This window comes from Taeniopygia guttata, chromosome 19 (assembly GCF_048771995.1).
Source record: "Taeniopygia guttata chromosome 19, bTaeGut7.mat, whole genome shotgun sequence".
NCBI lineage: Eukaryota > Metazoa > Chordata > Aves > Passeriformes > Estrildidae > Taeniopygia > Taeniopygia guttata.
Window position 1 is genome coordinate 5,815,464 of NC_133044.1, and position 13,357 is coordinate 5,828,820.

The 13,357-nt window shown below is 51.1% G+C and overlaps 1 protein-coding gene across 4 annotated transcripts in view; it reads left to right on the forward strand.

Moving 5' to 3' along the window:
• The window catches only part of AP2B1 (adaptor related protein complex 2 subunit beta 1), a 77,287-nt gene extending 64,130 nt beyond the window's left edge, over positions 1-13,157 (forward strand). For all 4 annotated transcript variants that reach the window (XM_012568723.4, XM_030288163.3, XM_030288162.4 and 1 more), the window contains 4 exons: positions 993-1,077; positions 1,799-1,885; positions 9,814-9,968; positions 10,967-13,157. In XM_012568723.4, the coding sequence (XP_012424177.1) occupies positions 993-1,077; positions 1,799-1,885; positions 9,814-9,968; positions 10,967-11,041 (402 nt within the window). In that variant the 3' untranslated portion in view covers positions 11,042-13,157. The remainder of the gene's footprint in view (positions 1-992; positions 1,078-1,798; positions 1,886-9,813; positions 9,969-10,966) is intronic.
• Positions 13,158-13,357: the final 200 nt, after the last annotated feature.

Below are 13,357 nucleotides of genomic sequence, written 5' to 3' on the forward strand. Positions count from 1 at the left end.
GGTCTTTCTTACAAGCCTTAAGATTCCTTCCTTGCAGCAATGGCAGGTGTCTACTGAGCTGTGCTCCCACGACAGGCTCCCACTGTGTGGGCTGACGTGGGGAGGGCATGAGAGGCATGGAAATAAAGCCCAGAGCTGCATTTTCCTGTGCTGTGTTGTGGCAGTGCACCTCTCAGACCTCCCGTTTGCTCCTGCTTGTCCCAGCAGCTCTCAGCCTGGGGAAAACTGTTAGCAGAGATTAGTGGGGAACATGGCAAGTGTGTGTGATAAAGGCAAACCAGATAAGGGCAAACTCCCTGGCTGGTGGAGTTTAATGACACTGAGAATTAAGTCTTTTGTCAAGTGATCTTTTGTTACCTGATTGCTCTGTAGCAGGGCTTTCTTCTTCCAGGAATCAACACCCTGCACATATTCCCTATTTAGATTTTACTGAGGGAAAGGCAGGAATCTTGGGAGGTGCTGCAAGGAATATGCAGGCAATGGACCCATTTGAGGCTTTCTAGAAAGTATCTGGACTGATACAGGACTAATCAAAGAGGTGAAAAAATAAGGAAATGAAGGTGAAAATGAAGAATGTTGCTCATGGGTTTGGAGCTGGGGAATTGCAAGAGTGAATGGCAAGGAGGGGGGATGAAGAAGCTGATGGGCAATATGACAGACACTACAGTGTAACCAAGAGGTTGGGATGTACCTGCAAGAAATGGGGAGAGGGAAGGGCTGGACAAGAGCAGAGAAGAGCCAGGATGCTGCTGTGAGCCCCTGAGTGGAACTGCCTCTGAAGCAGCACAATGAAAGGTTCACAGGAGAAGATTGGACAGCTTCCAGTGAAAATGGAGCAGGGGACTGGTCCTTGTCTGAAACTGCCCAGGAGCTCAGTACCATCCCATTCAGAGCTGGCCTTTGCTCAGAGAGCACTCCAGGGTGATGAGACTGTGTGTGATCCCTTTGGTGTTCCAGCTGAGACTTTGACCTCCTTGTTTGTTCTGTGACAGGTGGCTGTGAAAAACAACATTGATGTCTTTTACTTCAGCTGCCTAATCCCTCTCAACGTGCTCTTCGTGGAGGATGGCAAAATGGGTGAGTGTTTTGGGGTGTGTGGTGAGCCTCCTTCAGCCAGACTGTGCTCCCAGCTGGCTGCAGGTGTCTCCTGGCTCAGTTTTACCTGTGCCTTAACCTTCAAACCATTGCACCTCAGCAGGTCTGCTCTGGTGGCCTGTCCCTGTTGTCTTCCAGCTCCAATACTGCCAGAGCCCAAGTCCCTTCCTCTCATTCTCTCTGTCAGACAAGGGGTGGATCTGTTTTCTTTGAAGCTGGTTTTTTTTTTTGGTATTTGGGTTGGGGTTGTTGTAGTTTTGTGGTTTTTTTATGGTTTGATTCACTTGAATGGGTCTAGAATTTGCCCTGTACCATTTTCACTGGAATTGGTGTATTCCAAGTCACCTTTATTAAATTTTTGTCTGAATTAGCTGGAAGTTGCTAGAAAAGCAGCTTTCACTAACATAATCCTAAATGTGTGGATCTCCTTCCTTCTTGTCAAATCCTGCATCTTCTTGGCTTGTAAACAGCTCCTATGGCAAAGACTATCTCTCTTTTGGGGGAGGCCGAAATCCATCAAAGCTTTGCTGCTTTTACAAAGAGACTGAGGTAAATCCAGGAATAAATCCTGGATCTGTCCCCAGCGGGGCAAAAAGTTACCAAAAGCCCTTTTGTGTGTCTACCCTGGAACATTGTGGTGTGTTAATTAATGCTGGGGTCCTGTGAGGATCCCAGAGTGCTGAGGGGGTTTTTTTGTTTCTAGAGCGCCAGGTCTTCCTTGCAACATGGAAGGATATTCCAAATGAAAATGAGCTTCAGTTCCAGATTAAAGATTGTCACCTGAATGCTGGTGAGTAGCTTCATCCTGCCATGCTGAGAGCACTTTTGATGTATTGCCATTAAAAATCACCTTATTAATATCACCTTAATAAAACAGGCTGATGGCTAATGAAGAGGTAAGTATTGCACTTTTGAATAGAACAGCCTGGGATCCTAGGGCTTGTTTCAGTCAAAAACTTTAGCTGGGTTTCCATAAAAGCACATCTAAAATCCCAAGTCTTTGATTTGACTGATCTGTGTCTTCCTTTCATTCTGGACTTTGTATTCTTGTTTTTCCCTTTTATACTTTGCTTCCCTGCAATGCTGCTCTTTAAATGGAGCTGAATATGGTGTTGGGGCTGTTCAGCAACCTTGTCCTGCTGCTGTGAGTTCTGATCAAAGTGTTCCAGCCCCACTGCACCCCCTGGGCCACTCACTTCACCTTTTGGCAGCTTCTTTCTTCTTTCTGTTATGAAAGATTTAACCCTACAGACACTACAGGGTGTTGGAGGAGGACAGGCCATGTGGGAAGGGTCTGCTGTTGATAGCTGAGATCTTGATGCATTTGGATCATGTTTGGTCCTGTTCAGTTTGTTTGGCTGTAGAGCTGCCTCTGTGAGCATCTTGTACGTGTGACCTTACTACTGCTGAAGGATAAGGGAGTGTAAAAGAATGGAATGGGGCCAGCTCAGCAGCTCTGCTCCTGTTCTGGAGGTTCTGGACAGGAGCCAAGTGATTCTACCAAAAGCTGCTCTGTTTCACAGATGAAAGAAGTGTCCCTATTGATTACCAACCCTGTAACCTTTTTATTCTCTCATGCCTGCTATTACACAATGAACACCCTCGTGCTTCAATAGCAGACAGAAACCATGAGTCTCTTTGTACTCATAATTATTACTATTTTGGACTATAAAAGCTGGAGCACGCAAGAGGAGGGGGAAAATAGCAGCTGTTGGACCTTATGACTTGATTTCACTGTGGGGTTTCAAATAAGAACAACCTCTGTGCCTCCCCCAGTCCTGCCTCTTCTCCTGACTGAGCTTGGCATTGCCTCTCCCCCTGCACTGCAGAGCTGCTGCTGCTGCCTTCTGCCCTGACCATGCCCTGGCTGCACGCAGGGCTCTTTATCTCCAATCAGAAACACTGGAAGCTGCTCATTTTGGTGTTAAGGTGCTGCCTGGGAGGAGGTGTGGTTGGGAAGATTGGTGGTCCTGCAGCCTGACCTCCCTCTCCTCCCTCTGGAAGATGATGTTATGAAACGTGGAGTGACAGAATGCTCCCCATTCCAAAAGGGTTTGCCAGCTCAGGGCCAGACTGCTCAGAGGTCTGGGATGCTCAGAGTAGAACAAGATACCAGCTGTCAGGGAGAGCAGGGAACACCAGGCAGTTCCTCTCAGTGGGAGCTGCAGCCTTTCCCAGGGAGGAACGTGGCTGCAGAGTCTCTCCAGAGCACAATCCATCCCTTGGGGTGCTCAGGGGATGCAGGACCTGCCAGGACCTGCCAGCCTCTTTGGCAGAAGGTGGGTCTCACCTCATAAACAGATTCCAAACACTCCAGCCACTGAGGCTTCTGTTCCTGTGTTTCCAACTGCTGACACCTCCTCCCTCTTGCAACTCCTGCTTGACCAGCTGGGCTTGGGCACGGGGCAGGCCAAGAGCTTGCAGGAGAGGAAACCAGGGAAATCTTGTGTGCTTGCCCCTTGTATTTTTTCTACCAGTGCAGCCCTGACTCAGCCTGCTCACCTTGATTTCCTACAGGCAGTAACCTCCTCTAGCCCAGACCATCCTTAGAGCACCAAGCCTTGCTTGCACAAGGATCAGCCAAATCCAAAACCCATTGAGTGCTGGGATTCCAGCATCCTCAGGGGTGCAGACTTCTCACAGCCTGGCAAGAACAGGCTGGGTGAAATCTGGCAGGAGCTGAGTCCACCTTCTAGTTTACACCAGAGCAAGGGTGTGTGCCTGGCCACGTGCTTCTGTAGGGTGATAATTCTTCAAGATTCACAATCTTGATTGTTTAAATCCAGTGAAAATAGTCTTAACTATCCATTCTTCCAAGAAGAGCAAGTCTGGATATAAAATCTTCAGGAACTTGATCCTTGTGGAGAAAGGGTTGATTCCTGTTCCAAAGACTCTCCTCTAGATGTGTAACCCCAATAAAGCTCTTGATTTGGGCTGTCAGTGGTTGTGGTGCTCTTTGCAGGTTTGCAATGCACTCGTGGCAGAGCTGCACAAAACTCTGCAGATTCCAGCAGCTCCTCACCAAACCTGAGCAGAGGCTGGGTTTGTGCAGCCCTCCAGCACAGGGAACAGCTCTGGAGCACTGCTGGCTCCTTGGAATGAGCTGTTATCCCTGCTGGGATCTGCTGGGATCAGTCATTCATCCCTAGCCTGAGCCCACCCACCAGGTGGTGAGTGCTCAGAGACACCATTCATGCCTCAGCCTGGCTGATCCCAGCCCAGTGACGTGAGTGGAGCTGGAGCTAAAAATACTCTGCTCCCAGAGCTGTGCCCTAACACAGCTCCAGCAGCCACTGGGAGCTGTGTGGAGCAGCTGTGCTGGGAGAGGCTGGTCAGGAGTGTGATCCCTGCACCCTCAGAGCCTGGCTCTCCTTCTCCCAGCTGCAAACAGCCTTTTCTTTCCTGAGTTCTCACATCTGTGCTGTGTGAGGAGCAGGGCTGAAGTTCTGTGCAGATATCCTGGAGGCCCTGCAGGGCAGTCAGGCAGGGGGTGCTGCTCTTTTTCAGTGGAGAAACTGAAATTTGAATTTCTTTCTCTCTGAACACCTGGCACTTATTCCCTATTTAGTTTTTACAAGGGGAAAGGCAGGAATCTTAGGAGATGCTGCAAGGAAGATGCAGGCAATGGACCCACTTGAGGCTTTCTAGAAAGTGTCTGGACTGAGATAGGAGTTATCAAGGAGGGGAAGAAATAAGGAAATGAAGGTGAAAATGAAGAATGCTGCTCAGGGGTTTGGAGCTGGGGAATTGCAAGAGTGAATGGCAAGGAGGGGTGATGAAGAAGCTGATATGACAGACATGATAGCAGCTATGTGCAACCAAGAGGTTGGGATGTGCCTGGGAGGTGTTAGGAAATGGGGAGAGGAAAGGGCTGGACAAGAGTAGAGAAGAGCCAGGATGCTGCTGTGAGCCCCTGAGTGGAACTGGCTCTGAAGTGAGTTAGGCTTGGAACAGGGATTTGTCGGGGGCTGGGATTTGATGTGTCAGAAAAGCAGTGTGTGAGTTTCTTGTGCATCAGAGCTGTCTGTCACAGTGCAACAGTCACCTTACAGCACCTCCTGTGCAAACTGCAGACTTCTCTCCAGGTTATTGCTTTTCCTCCTTCAAACAAAAACGAGATAAACACAGACAGACAGCAGAGGAGCTGCTGTGGGAGTCTGTGCTCCCAGGCCTTTGTAGGTAAAAGATCCATCCAAATAGGATTGGTCTGAGCTTTGGTGGCTTGCAACAGGGATGGCAAAAAATGCTCCTGTCCCTGGCAGCTCATCCCAAAGCACTGAGCAACCAGAAAGTCTTGGCTGCTGCAGGTAGCCCAGAGCATGGAAGTGAAGCCAAGGAGAAGGTGCCAGGCTGTGGGATGAGGAGCAGGTACCTTTAAGTGGGAAGTGGGGTCTGATCTGTGGGCTGATCTATGTCTCCACCATCTTTGCTTCCCAAAAAAGCAAATCCTGGACCTTTGAAGGTATTCCCACCATTCCCCAGTGACTCAGGGAGAGAGGAGTGCTTAATTCTGGGTTTGGGGCTCAGGTTCCCAGTGGTGAGAGATGGACCTGCAGCTCTCTGGCTCTGGAGGAACAAGTCCCTCTGGAGCTGTATCATTGGGCCAAGGTGTGTTTGAGATGCCCTGCACATCTTGAATTCATCAGAGCTGTTCTGTGCATCAGCCTCTTAGGAGGAGGTTGGGAAAGTTCCCTGGAGAAAGCTTCATTCAGAAATAATGAAAACACAAGGTCATAGTTATACCCTAGCATTCTCATCTCTTTTTAATCCAGTGCTAAATTAATTGATTTGGGTTTTTTTAAATGAAAATACATTAATCTAGTGCATGAAAATAGATTCCTTAACTGTTATAGCTCAAATATTCTGGGTGCTGTTGGTGCAACTGAGGTTTCCCCTGTAACTGAGTGTGCACTGAGGCTCAGTTTGCCTTGTTTACACTGGGTTTTATTCAACATGCTAAGTTTGACTGAATTCTAAAGGATCACTACATTAGGATATGCAAATCAGATGAGCTAAATGTTTTTCTTTTTCCTAAACACTGCTTACCCAAACCCACAGAGTGAAAGAGGATGAGCTGACTTGCACATAGAGATTTCCTCCCATTTAATGGTACTCCATCAGTTGCTGTGCTGTCCAGCAGAGGAATTTTGGTTTTACTTGTTCATTACTGGTCCACAGTTTGGTGTAAAGCAGCAGCTTTCATGTTTGGAGTTGAACATGGCTTTATTGTTATGCAGTGGTCACTTTGTTTTCCTCCCCCAAATAATTTGCTAATGCCAGAACAAAGAGGAATTGGATTCTCTTTTGATGAAATGACCTGGGGGACAATAATACACAAGCTTGCTTGGTATGCTTATTTTTTCTCTATGTGCAAATCTTGTGGCTGATAGTTTAATAAATTACAGAACTGGTGCATATTGCATGTCTTGGAAATGAATGTACTGTCAGAACATTGCCCCAAGTGCCTCCCCACTGGATCAGCCTGTGCTTGGTATTTGAATGCAGTTCTTGGCTGGATGCTCAGAACCATCCAGGTGCTGTAGAAATGGCACAGGGATATTCTGGGCTATCACAGCATAAAATATCAGCATTAAATTATGCTTTCTGGTACAGAGTGCTTGTTGCAGATTGCCACAAAGGTCAGACAAGGTGTGTGGTCAGTGTTGGCTCCGAGTTGTGCCTGTCCTTTGTGCAAACCCCTGCCAGGTGCTCATCTTGGCTTTCTGAGTTCAGATGTGAAGTTCTTAAGCTGGTGGGCAGATTTAAGCTCATCCTTTGCTTTACCCAGGAGAAAAGTGCTGTTAAAAAAAGATTGGGTCCCTTCAGTGCCGAGGAGGAGACCTTGTGAGCTGTTCCTCCCCGTGTTTCCATGTGCACTGCTTGGTTGAGGGACTGAGGTCAAGAACTCTGTTTAGAAAGGGAAACACAAGCAAACCAGCCCTGAAAGCTGGGCTGGTGTCAGAGGCTTCCCTGGCCTTGGGGATGGCCAGACTTGCCTGTGTCCTTCCCTTGTGCTTCAAGAGGGTTCTGAGAATAAACCTTGAGGCCACAGAAAGTTGCTGTGCAGGGCCAGGTGTGGCTTGTGCTGCTTTGCTGAAGGACTTGTGTGCTCTGCTTTGCAGAGTCCCCAGAGTCACCCAGCCCTGCTCCTGCCTCCCTGGACTCTGGGGGCCCAGGCTCAGCTCCCTGCTCCCAGCAAGATCTGCCTCGGTTTATTTTATTTATTTTTTTTTAATAAAGGCTGTGCTGTCACATGGCATTAGCGGTCCTGCCTTCAGCCAGCCACAGCCTGCCACTGTTGCTTAGCAACTCTGATGATCTCCAAAATCCAAATTGCTGATACTCCAGAGCACAGGAGGGATGGGAGCTGCTACCTGGGGGGAGAGGGGCTGTTCTCACCAGGCCCCAAATCTCTGCTTGAAGAGGGGGCAGGAGGGTCAGGCAAGCCAAGCATCAGCTCCAGCCTGCTCACCATTGCTCTGGCTGAGGCAGGGCATCTTTTGGTGGGGCTTTTTGTGCTCTTTGGAGGATAAGTGAGGTCAGGGGAGCAGAAAATAGGCTTCCTAGGGTTTGCCCTGCCTCACTTCCCTCCCTGTGTCCCCCTACAAGCATGTTCCTGCTCTGCAGAGGCTGGGGATGTTTCCATGGCAAGAGGAGCCACCACATGAAGATTTTGGTGTAAGAGCAGCTGCTCTGTGGCTGTGTCTCACCTGCTGAGCTCCCTAGACACAGCTCCCCTGCTCTGCCATCACACCCCGCGATGGGGTAGCAGCCAAAATTGCAGCTTCTCGTTCCAATCCTGCATCCCTGCTCCCCAGGGAATGCCTTTACTCTGACAGCATCTCCCAGCAGAGGGGAGGCTGCTGTGGCAGGTGTCAGGGTTGCTGGAGAAAGTCCTTGCAGGTAGTTCCACCTTCAGGATGCACGTCCAGAGGGGTGAGGTTTAACCACAGCCTGTCAAAATGGGGCAAACAAAATCCCATTTAATACCAGCAACCCTCTCAGACAAGGCTGTCCTGTCTGAGCCTGTGCTTGTGTTGGACACTGTGCCTTCCCAAAGGGCTGGAGGCTCCTGCTGATGGCTTGGGAGCATGAGAATATGGGAACTGGGGCTTCATTCCTGGTGGATGATGTCCTTGCAGCATGGATTAATCCCAGGCACGCTCCCTGTGAGCAGGGATTGCTCTGCACTGCCCATTTCCCAAGTCTGGCTGAGTTTATTGTGGAGAGGAGGAGTATGGGTGGGAGGAGGAGACAGGCAATGAGGGGTTTTAAGCAAAAGATCTCATTAGTTACATATATCTGCCAGTTTCCATAGTAACTGGGGAAGAGAGGAAGCCTAAATCAGAGTGAGTCTGGGTAGCTGCATGCCTGAACCATCCTGGACCTGCAGGGAGCTGCTCTGGAGCCCAGGGAGCAAAGGGATGCAGCAAAGGGTCCAGGCTGCCCTGGGGAGAGGCAGTGGACCCAAGTGTCTGCATCAGGGTGTGGATTTGCCCTTTGCTTCCTCCTCCCTCCATTCCCTGGGGCATGAGCAGGCTCTGCTGTCCTCTCTGCAGTCCCTCAGCACAGACTGGTGCCCGCTGTCAGATCTGGCACCCTGTGGATCTCTGTGTCTGTAGGTGCAGGGATGGATCAGAGCTGCATGGTCACTTTGTGCTGCTCCTCTGCTGCTCTCCTGCTCCCTGTGCTCCTTCAGATGGATCCCACATTTCCAGTCTCTGGCCTTGCAGTGCAAGTTGGTTTAAGGCTGTTTCTCTCCCTCATTTTTTGTCAGTAGTGCCCGACCTGATCTGAATGACCCAGCTTAGATAAAGTGTTCCACCTGCCCCAGCAAAGAATTAAATTTCTCTTGTTGGGCACCAGGAATGGGAATTTGCCAATGATGCTTTGGGATCTTCCACCCCAAGTGTGACTGTGCCCCTTTACAGGCATCCACAGCCTGATGCTTGCTCTGTGGTGAGGAATCCCTTGGCATCCAGGGGCTGCTGGTTTGGGTCCTGGTGTTCTGTGTATTTGCCTGTTCTGGTTTCCTCAAAAAGTCCCTTAGAAATAACGTGTGTGGCGATGACACCCATCCAGGTGTGCAGGTGAAATCACACCTCCTCTGCAAGGGCTGAGGTCAGGCTGTGTGTTAAAACTGTACCACAGCCCCATGATGTCTAGAGACAGTGTCTGGGGGCGAGGTTTACCCTTCCAATTAATTGCTTTTTTTCAAAGGGAAAGGATTTTTACTACCTTGTAGGACATTGATTTGGCCAGAAGTGTCTGTGTGTGAGTGAAGTAGGAGGGAGCTCTTGTGGCTGGGACAGGACCTCAGAACCTGAGCAAGCCTCAGGCTGTGAACTTTGTTCTTTAACACCTTCATCTTCTGATTTTTTTGGCTGCCTGTAGATGGATGGGGGTTGTAGAGAAAGCACAGTCCTCTTCCCCTCTGAGTAGCCTTTAAAGTCTCACCTTGACCAAGTCCTGATTGACGCAGGGCAGTGAGAGCCCTGCAAAATGGGCAAATACTTACCAAGAGATCACAGCCTGAAGGGAATGAGTGGGTCCATGGAGAGAACTGGAATGTTTTTTCTCCTTGTGTCATGTGTGCTCCTGTCCCCAGGGAAGGAGCTGTGCCCTTGCATCCTGGGAATGCTCCCCAGGGCTCTCCTGTCTCTGCAGATGATGGATCTGAACTAACAGATGTCTTTTTTTTCTCCCTTCCCTCCACAGACACTGTCTCCAGCAAGCTGCAGAACAACAATGTGTACACCATTGCCAAGAGGAACGTGGAGGGGCAGGACATGCTCTACCAGTCCCTGAAGCTCACCAACGGCATCTGGATCCTGGCCGAGCTGCGCATCCAGCCCGGGAACCCCAACTACACGGTGAGGGCTCCCAGCAGAGGCCAGGGCACAGCCTGGGCTCCTGCTGCCTCCCCCACACACTGAGCTCTTCCTCCCTGCCCTTCCTCCCTCCCTGCTCGCTGTTGATTTGGCTGGAGGGGTGAGGAGTGCCTAACACGGGAAGAGTGAGGAGCAGCAGAATTCCCCTGCTCTGCCACCAGTGAGCTGGGACAGTGCCTGCTCAGCAGTGAGCAGTGACTTGCCAAGGTTGCCCAGAGATAAAGCCAAGAGATATTAGCAAGGAAGCATTGCCAGAGTGCCCTTCCCCCTCTTATAGACAAGGGGAAATTTATGCCCCGCCGTGTTCCCGGCTGTCTGTGGCCCTGTGCTGGCACCAGCCCGGGGCTGCTGGGAAGATGCTCTCTGTCCTGCTTCATGCACCCCTGTGACTCTTCTCTTTGACTTCACTGCCCTTCTGAGGGACCTGTGTGTCTCTGGTATTAGAGGATTTATCTCCTGTTGGAAGCTGTGCCAGGAGTTTCGAGAGAAGTCTGGGGAGCTGCGGGGGGAATGTGAGCATTGGAAGGTGATTTGAAGTGTTTGCACAAGGTTTGGTGCTGCAAGCCTGGTCTCAGCCTGATCTTTGCTTTAGAGAGGAGTGACAGCCAAGTTTGTGTCCATCAGGACTGAGCAGCAGATCCTTAGAAGCCCTTGGGTTTAGTGCTGTGATTTGCAGCCTGAGGACAAGCACAGCTCCCTTGTCTCAGTTTGGGACCATGTCCCCTTTCTTCCTGCCTGTGGGGCCGCCTGCATTTGCTGAGAATGTGGGAACCCCACAGTGGGAGTTTGCTTTTGTTTTCCTCCTGCTTACAGCAAGCTCTGAAAGGGCAGTTTGAGATTGGTGATGAAGAAAGCAGGAGGAATATTCTGTGTGACTGTCAGCAGCCACATCCAGCCCACTCCCAGCTGCCCTCGTGGCCGTGGCAGGACACCCCTGCCCCCCTTTGCCCCAGCACTAACCTCTCCTCTCCTCTCCACAGCTCTCCCTGAAATGCCGAGCTCCAGAAGTGTCCCAGTACATCTACCAGGCCTACGATGCCATCTTGAAAAACTAACAGGAGGTGGAGCCTGTGCCTCACCCTGCAGAAGGAGGGGGGAAAAGGGGTCCCCAGAACCTCCTTCACCGCCAGCGCAGGGGAAAAGCACTCGTAACTGGAAGCAGCTGTATTCATGTGTAGGATTTCAGTCAAAGGCACTGATTAAACAAGGTAGCAATTAGTATCCACGTGCTAACGATGATAGGGAACAAGCCCCTTTGGTATTTTTAGCATCCATGGAGTTTGTAACCACTGCTTCAAACTGTTCCCATGTCCCCCTCGCCCCTCACTCATCCGTTCTCGTGGGCTTCTCTCCAGTTTGTGCCAATGTTCAGTGTTTTCTAAATGGCTTTAGGTGTAGTTTGGATTTTGTAAAATAACTGCTCGTTGGAAAAACAAAAACACACCGAGCAAAAACCACACGTCTGCTCATTAAAACAAGGCAAAAGTGTCGAAAACATAACACTGCACTTTATTTTATATTTTTATACTTTTTTTTTTGAGTTTTTCTATTGTAATTGGCTTAAAGGGAAGGTGATTGCAATGAAGTCTTGGGAGCCCTGCAGGGACATGGGTCAGCACGGCCTCAGGGAATTAGGAACAGAGACACCAGTTGGGTCCTAGGAGGGGGATGGAGCCCTAAGGAGGGGTTTTTATTACTCCTGTGCTGGCTTTGATGGTGTTTTCACTCCAGCCACCTCCCTGCCTCACCAGCTGGTGATTTGAGGAGTGAGGCTGCCTTTGTGTGGGCCTGGATGGGTAACAGGGCAGGGTGGATGAAATGAAGGAAATGAGCCTGTTCCTAGAGCAAAAGGCTCATGCCAGAGCTCCAGGTGTGGTCTCTGCATCCTCACCCATGTGCAGCCCCTCTTCCTCCTCTTTTTGTGCCTGCTGAGGCCAAGCTGCCTCCTCAGCCATCCCTGAGCTGTGCTCCCTGTCCCAGCACTGGCCCTGGCAATTGGTGGCACATCCAAACGTGGCACTGCCACTTCCCTGCAGTGTCAGCCAGGCCCCCACAGAGAGGGGCTGCTGCTGGCAGTGCCCCAGGCTGCCAGGGGAGTGGAGTGCCTCTCCCTGCTGCCATGCTGCCCCCAAACCCCAGGCTGGGCATGGTGGGAGATGGTTTGGGCTTGGCAGTGTTTGCTGCCTGCCTGCCTGGGGCACTCAGCTTCCAGCTGGGCCGGGTGGAGCAGCTCATGGAAGGGTTCCTCCCATGGGCAGCTCCATTCTTTGTGCCCAGAGACACACAGTGGCCAGAGCCAGCCCGGTTCCTGCTCCGAGTCCCTGTCCCAAGCAGCCCCATGCCCTGGCCCCTCTGTTCCAAGCTGTCCCTTAGAGCCAGGATTGTTTCCCTTCCAGCCCACAGCTGTGGACTCGCCCCATTGCAACCACTCAGAGCTGCAGCAACAGCAATGAAACCAACAGCCCTTGCATGTCCCTGCTCCATCCATAGCTTGTCCTGCTTAATCCAAGCCCCAATCCAGCACAGCCTCTCCTGCCCCAGCATGCTTGGACATCTCCTCCCCAGCTAACAAAGCTCTTTGTGTAGCAACCATCCCTGTTGTCCTTTTAGATGCCACTTTCACAGTCAGTAAACGTTTCACGGTGGGAGATCGTTCATCAGGGCTTTGGCACTGACTGCAGCCAAGAAACCAGTGCTGGGAACAGGTCACGGTGTCCTGGGAGAGGCTCCAGCAGGACCCAGGAGCTGCACGACCCTGAGGAAGGTGGTGTCCCTGTGTAGGAACCCCTGTGCTCTGGCTGGGGGGAAGAAAGTGGGGCAGAGCTGGAGCAACCCAGCCCTTGAGCCTTGCCCATGTGTGCTGGGAGGTGATTTGCTCCAAGCCCTGCTGGTGGAGTGTAAAAATCATGGACAGAGCAATTAAGGAAGCACCAGTGGCACTGAGTGCGGTGCTGTGTGGGGCAGGGAGGAGAGAGCAGCTTCGAGGTGGGGAGGGGTTGCTGAGCACCCCCTTCTCTTGCCAAATTCCTTCCCAGCTTTTGGGATGGGTGTCTCAGCCCGGGGCAGAGCTGGGGCTCGTGGTGGCGTTCCCTCCGCCCCTGCTCGTTCAAGTGTTTGTGTTGCTCTTCAGGCTTTGCCTGCCCTCCGTGTCAATAAACTCATTTCCACGAGGCTCTGGCTGCGTGTGGCTCTGTGGGAATGGGGAGAGGAGCCATTCCCCTGATGCTGGCTCTGCCCAGGGGAGCAGCAGGGCTGAAGGCTGGGTTTGGTGGGAAGGAGACTCTTTGCTCACCAGGCTTCTTCTTCCACCAGCCACTTCTACAGCACAGACCCCCCAAATTTGGGACTTGCAAGAAGAGGAGCCAACGAGT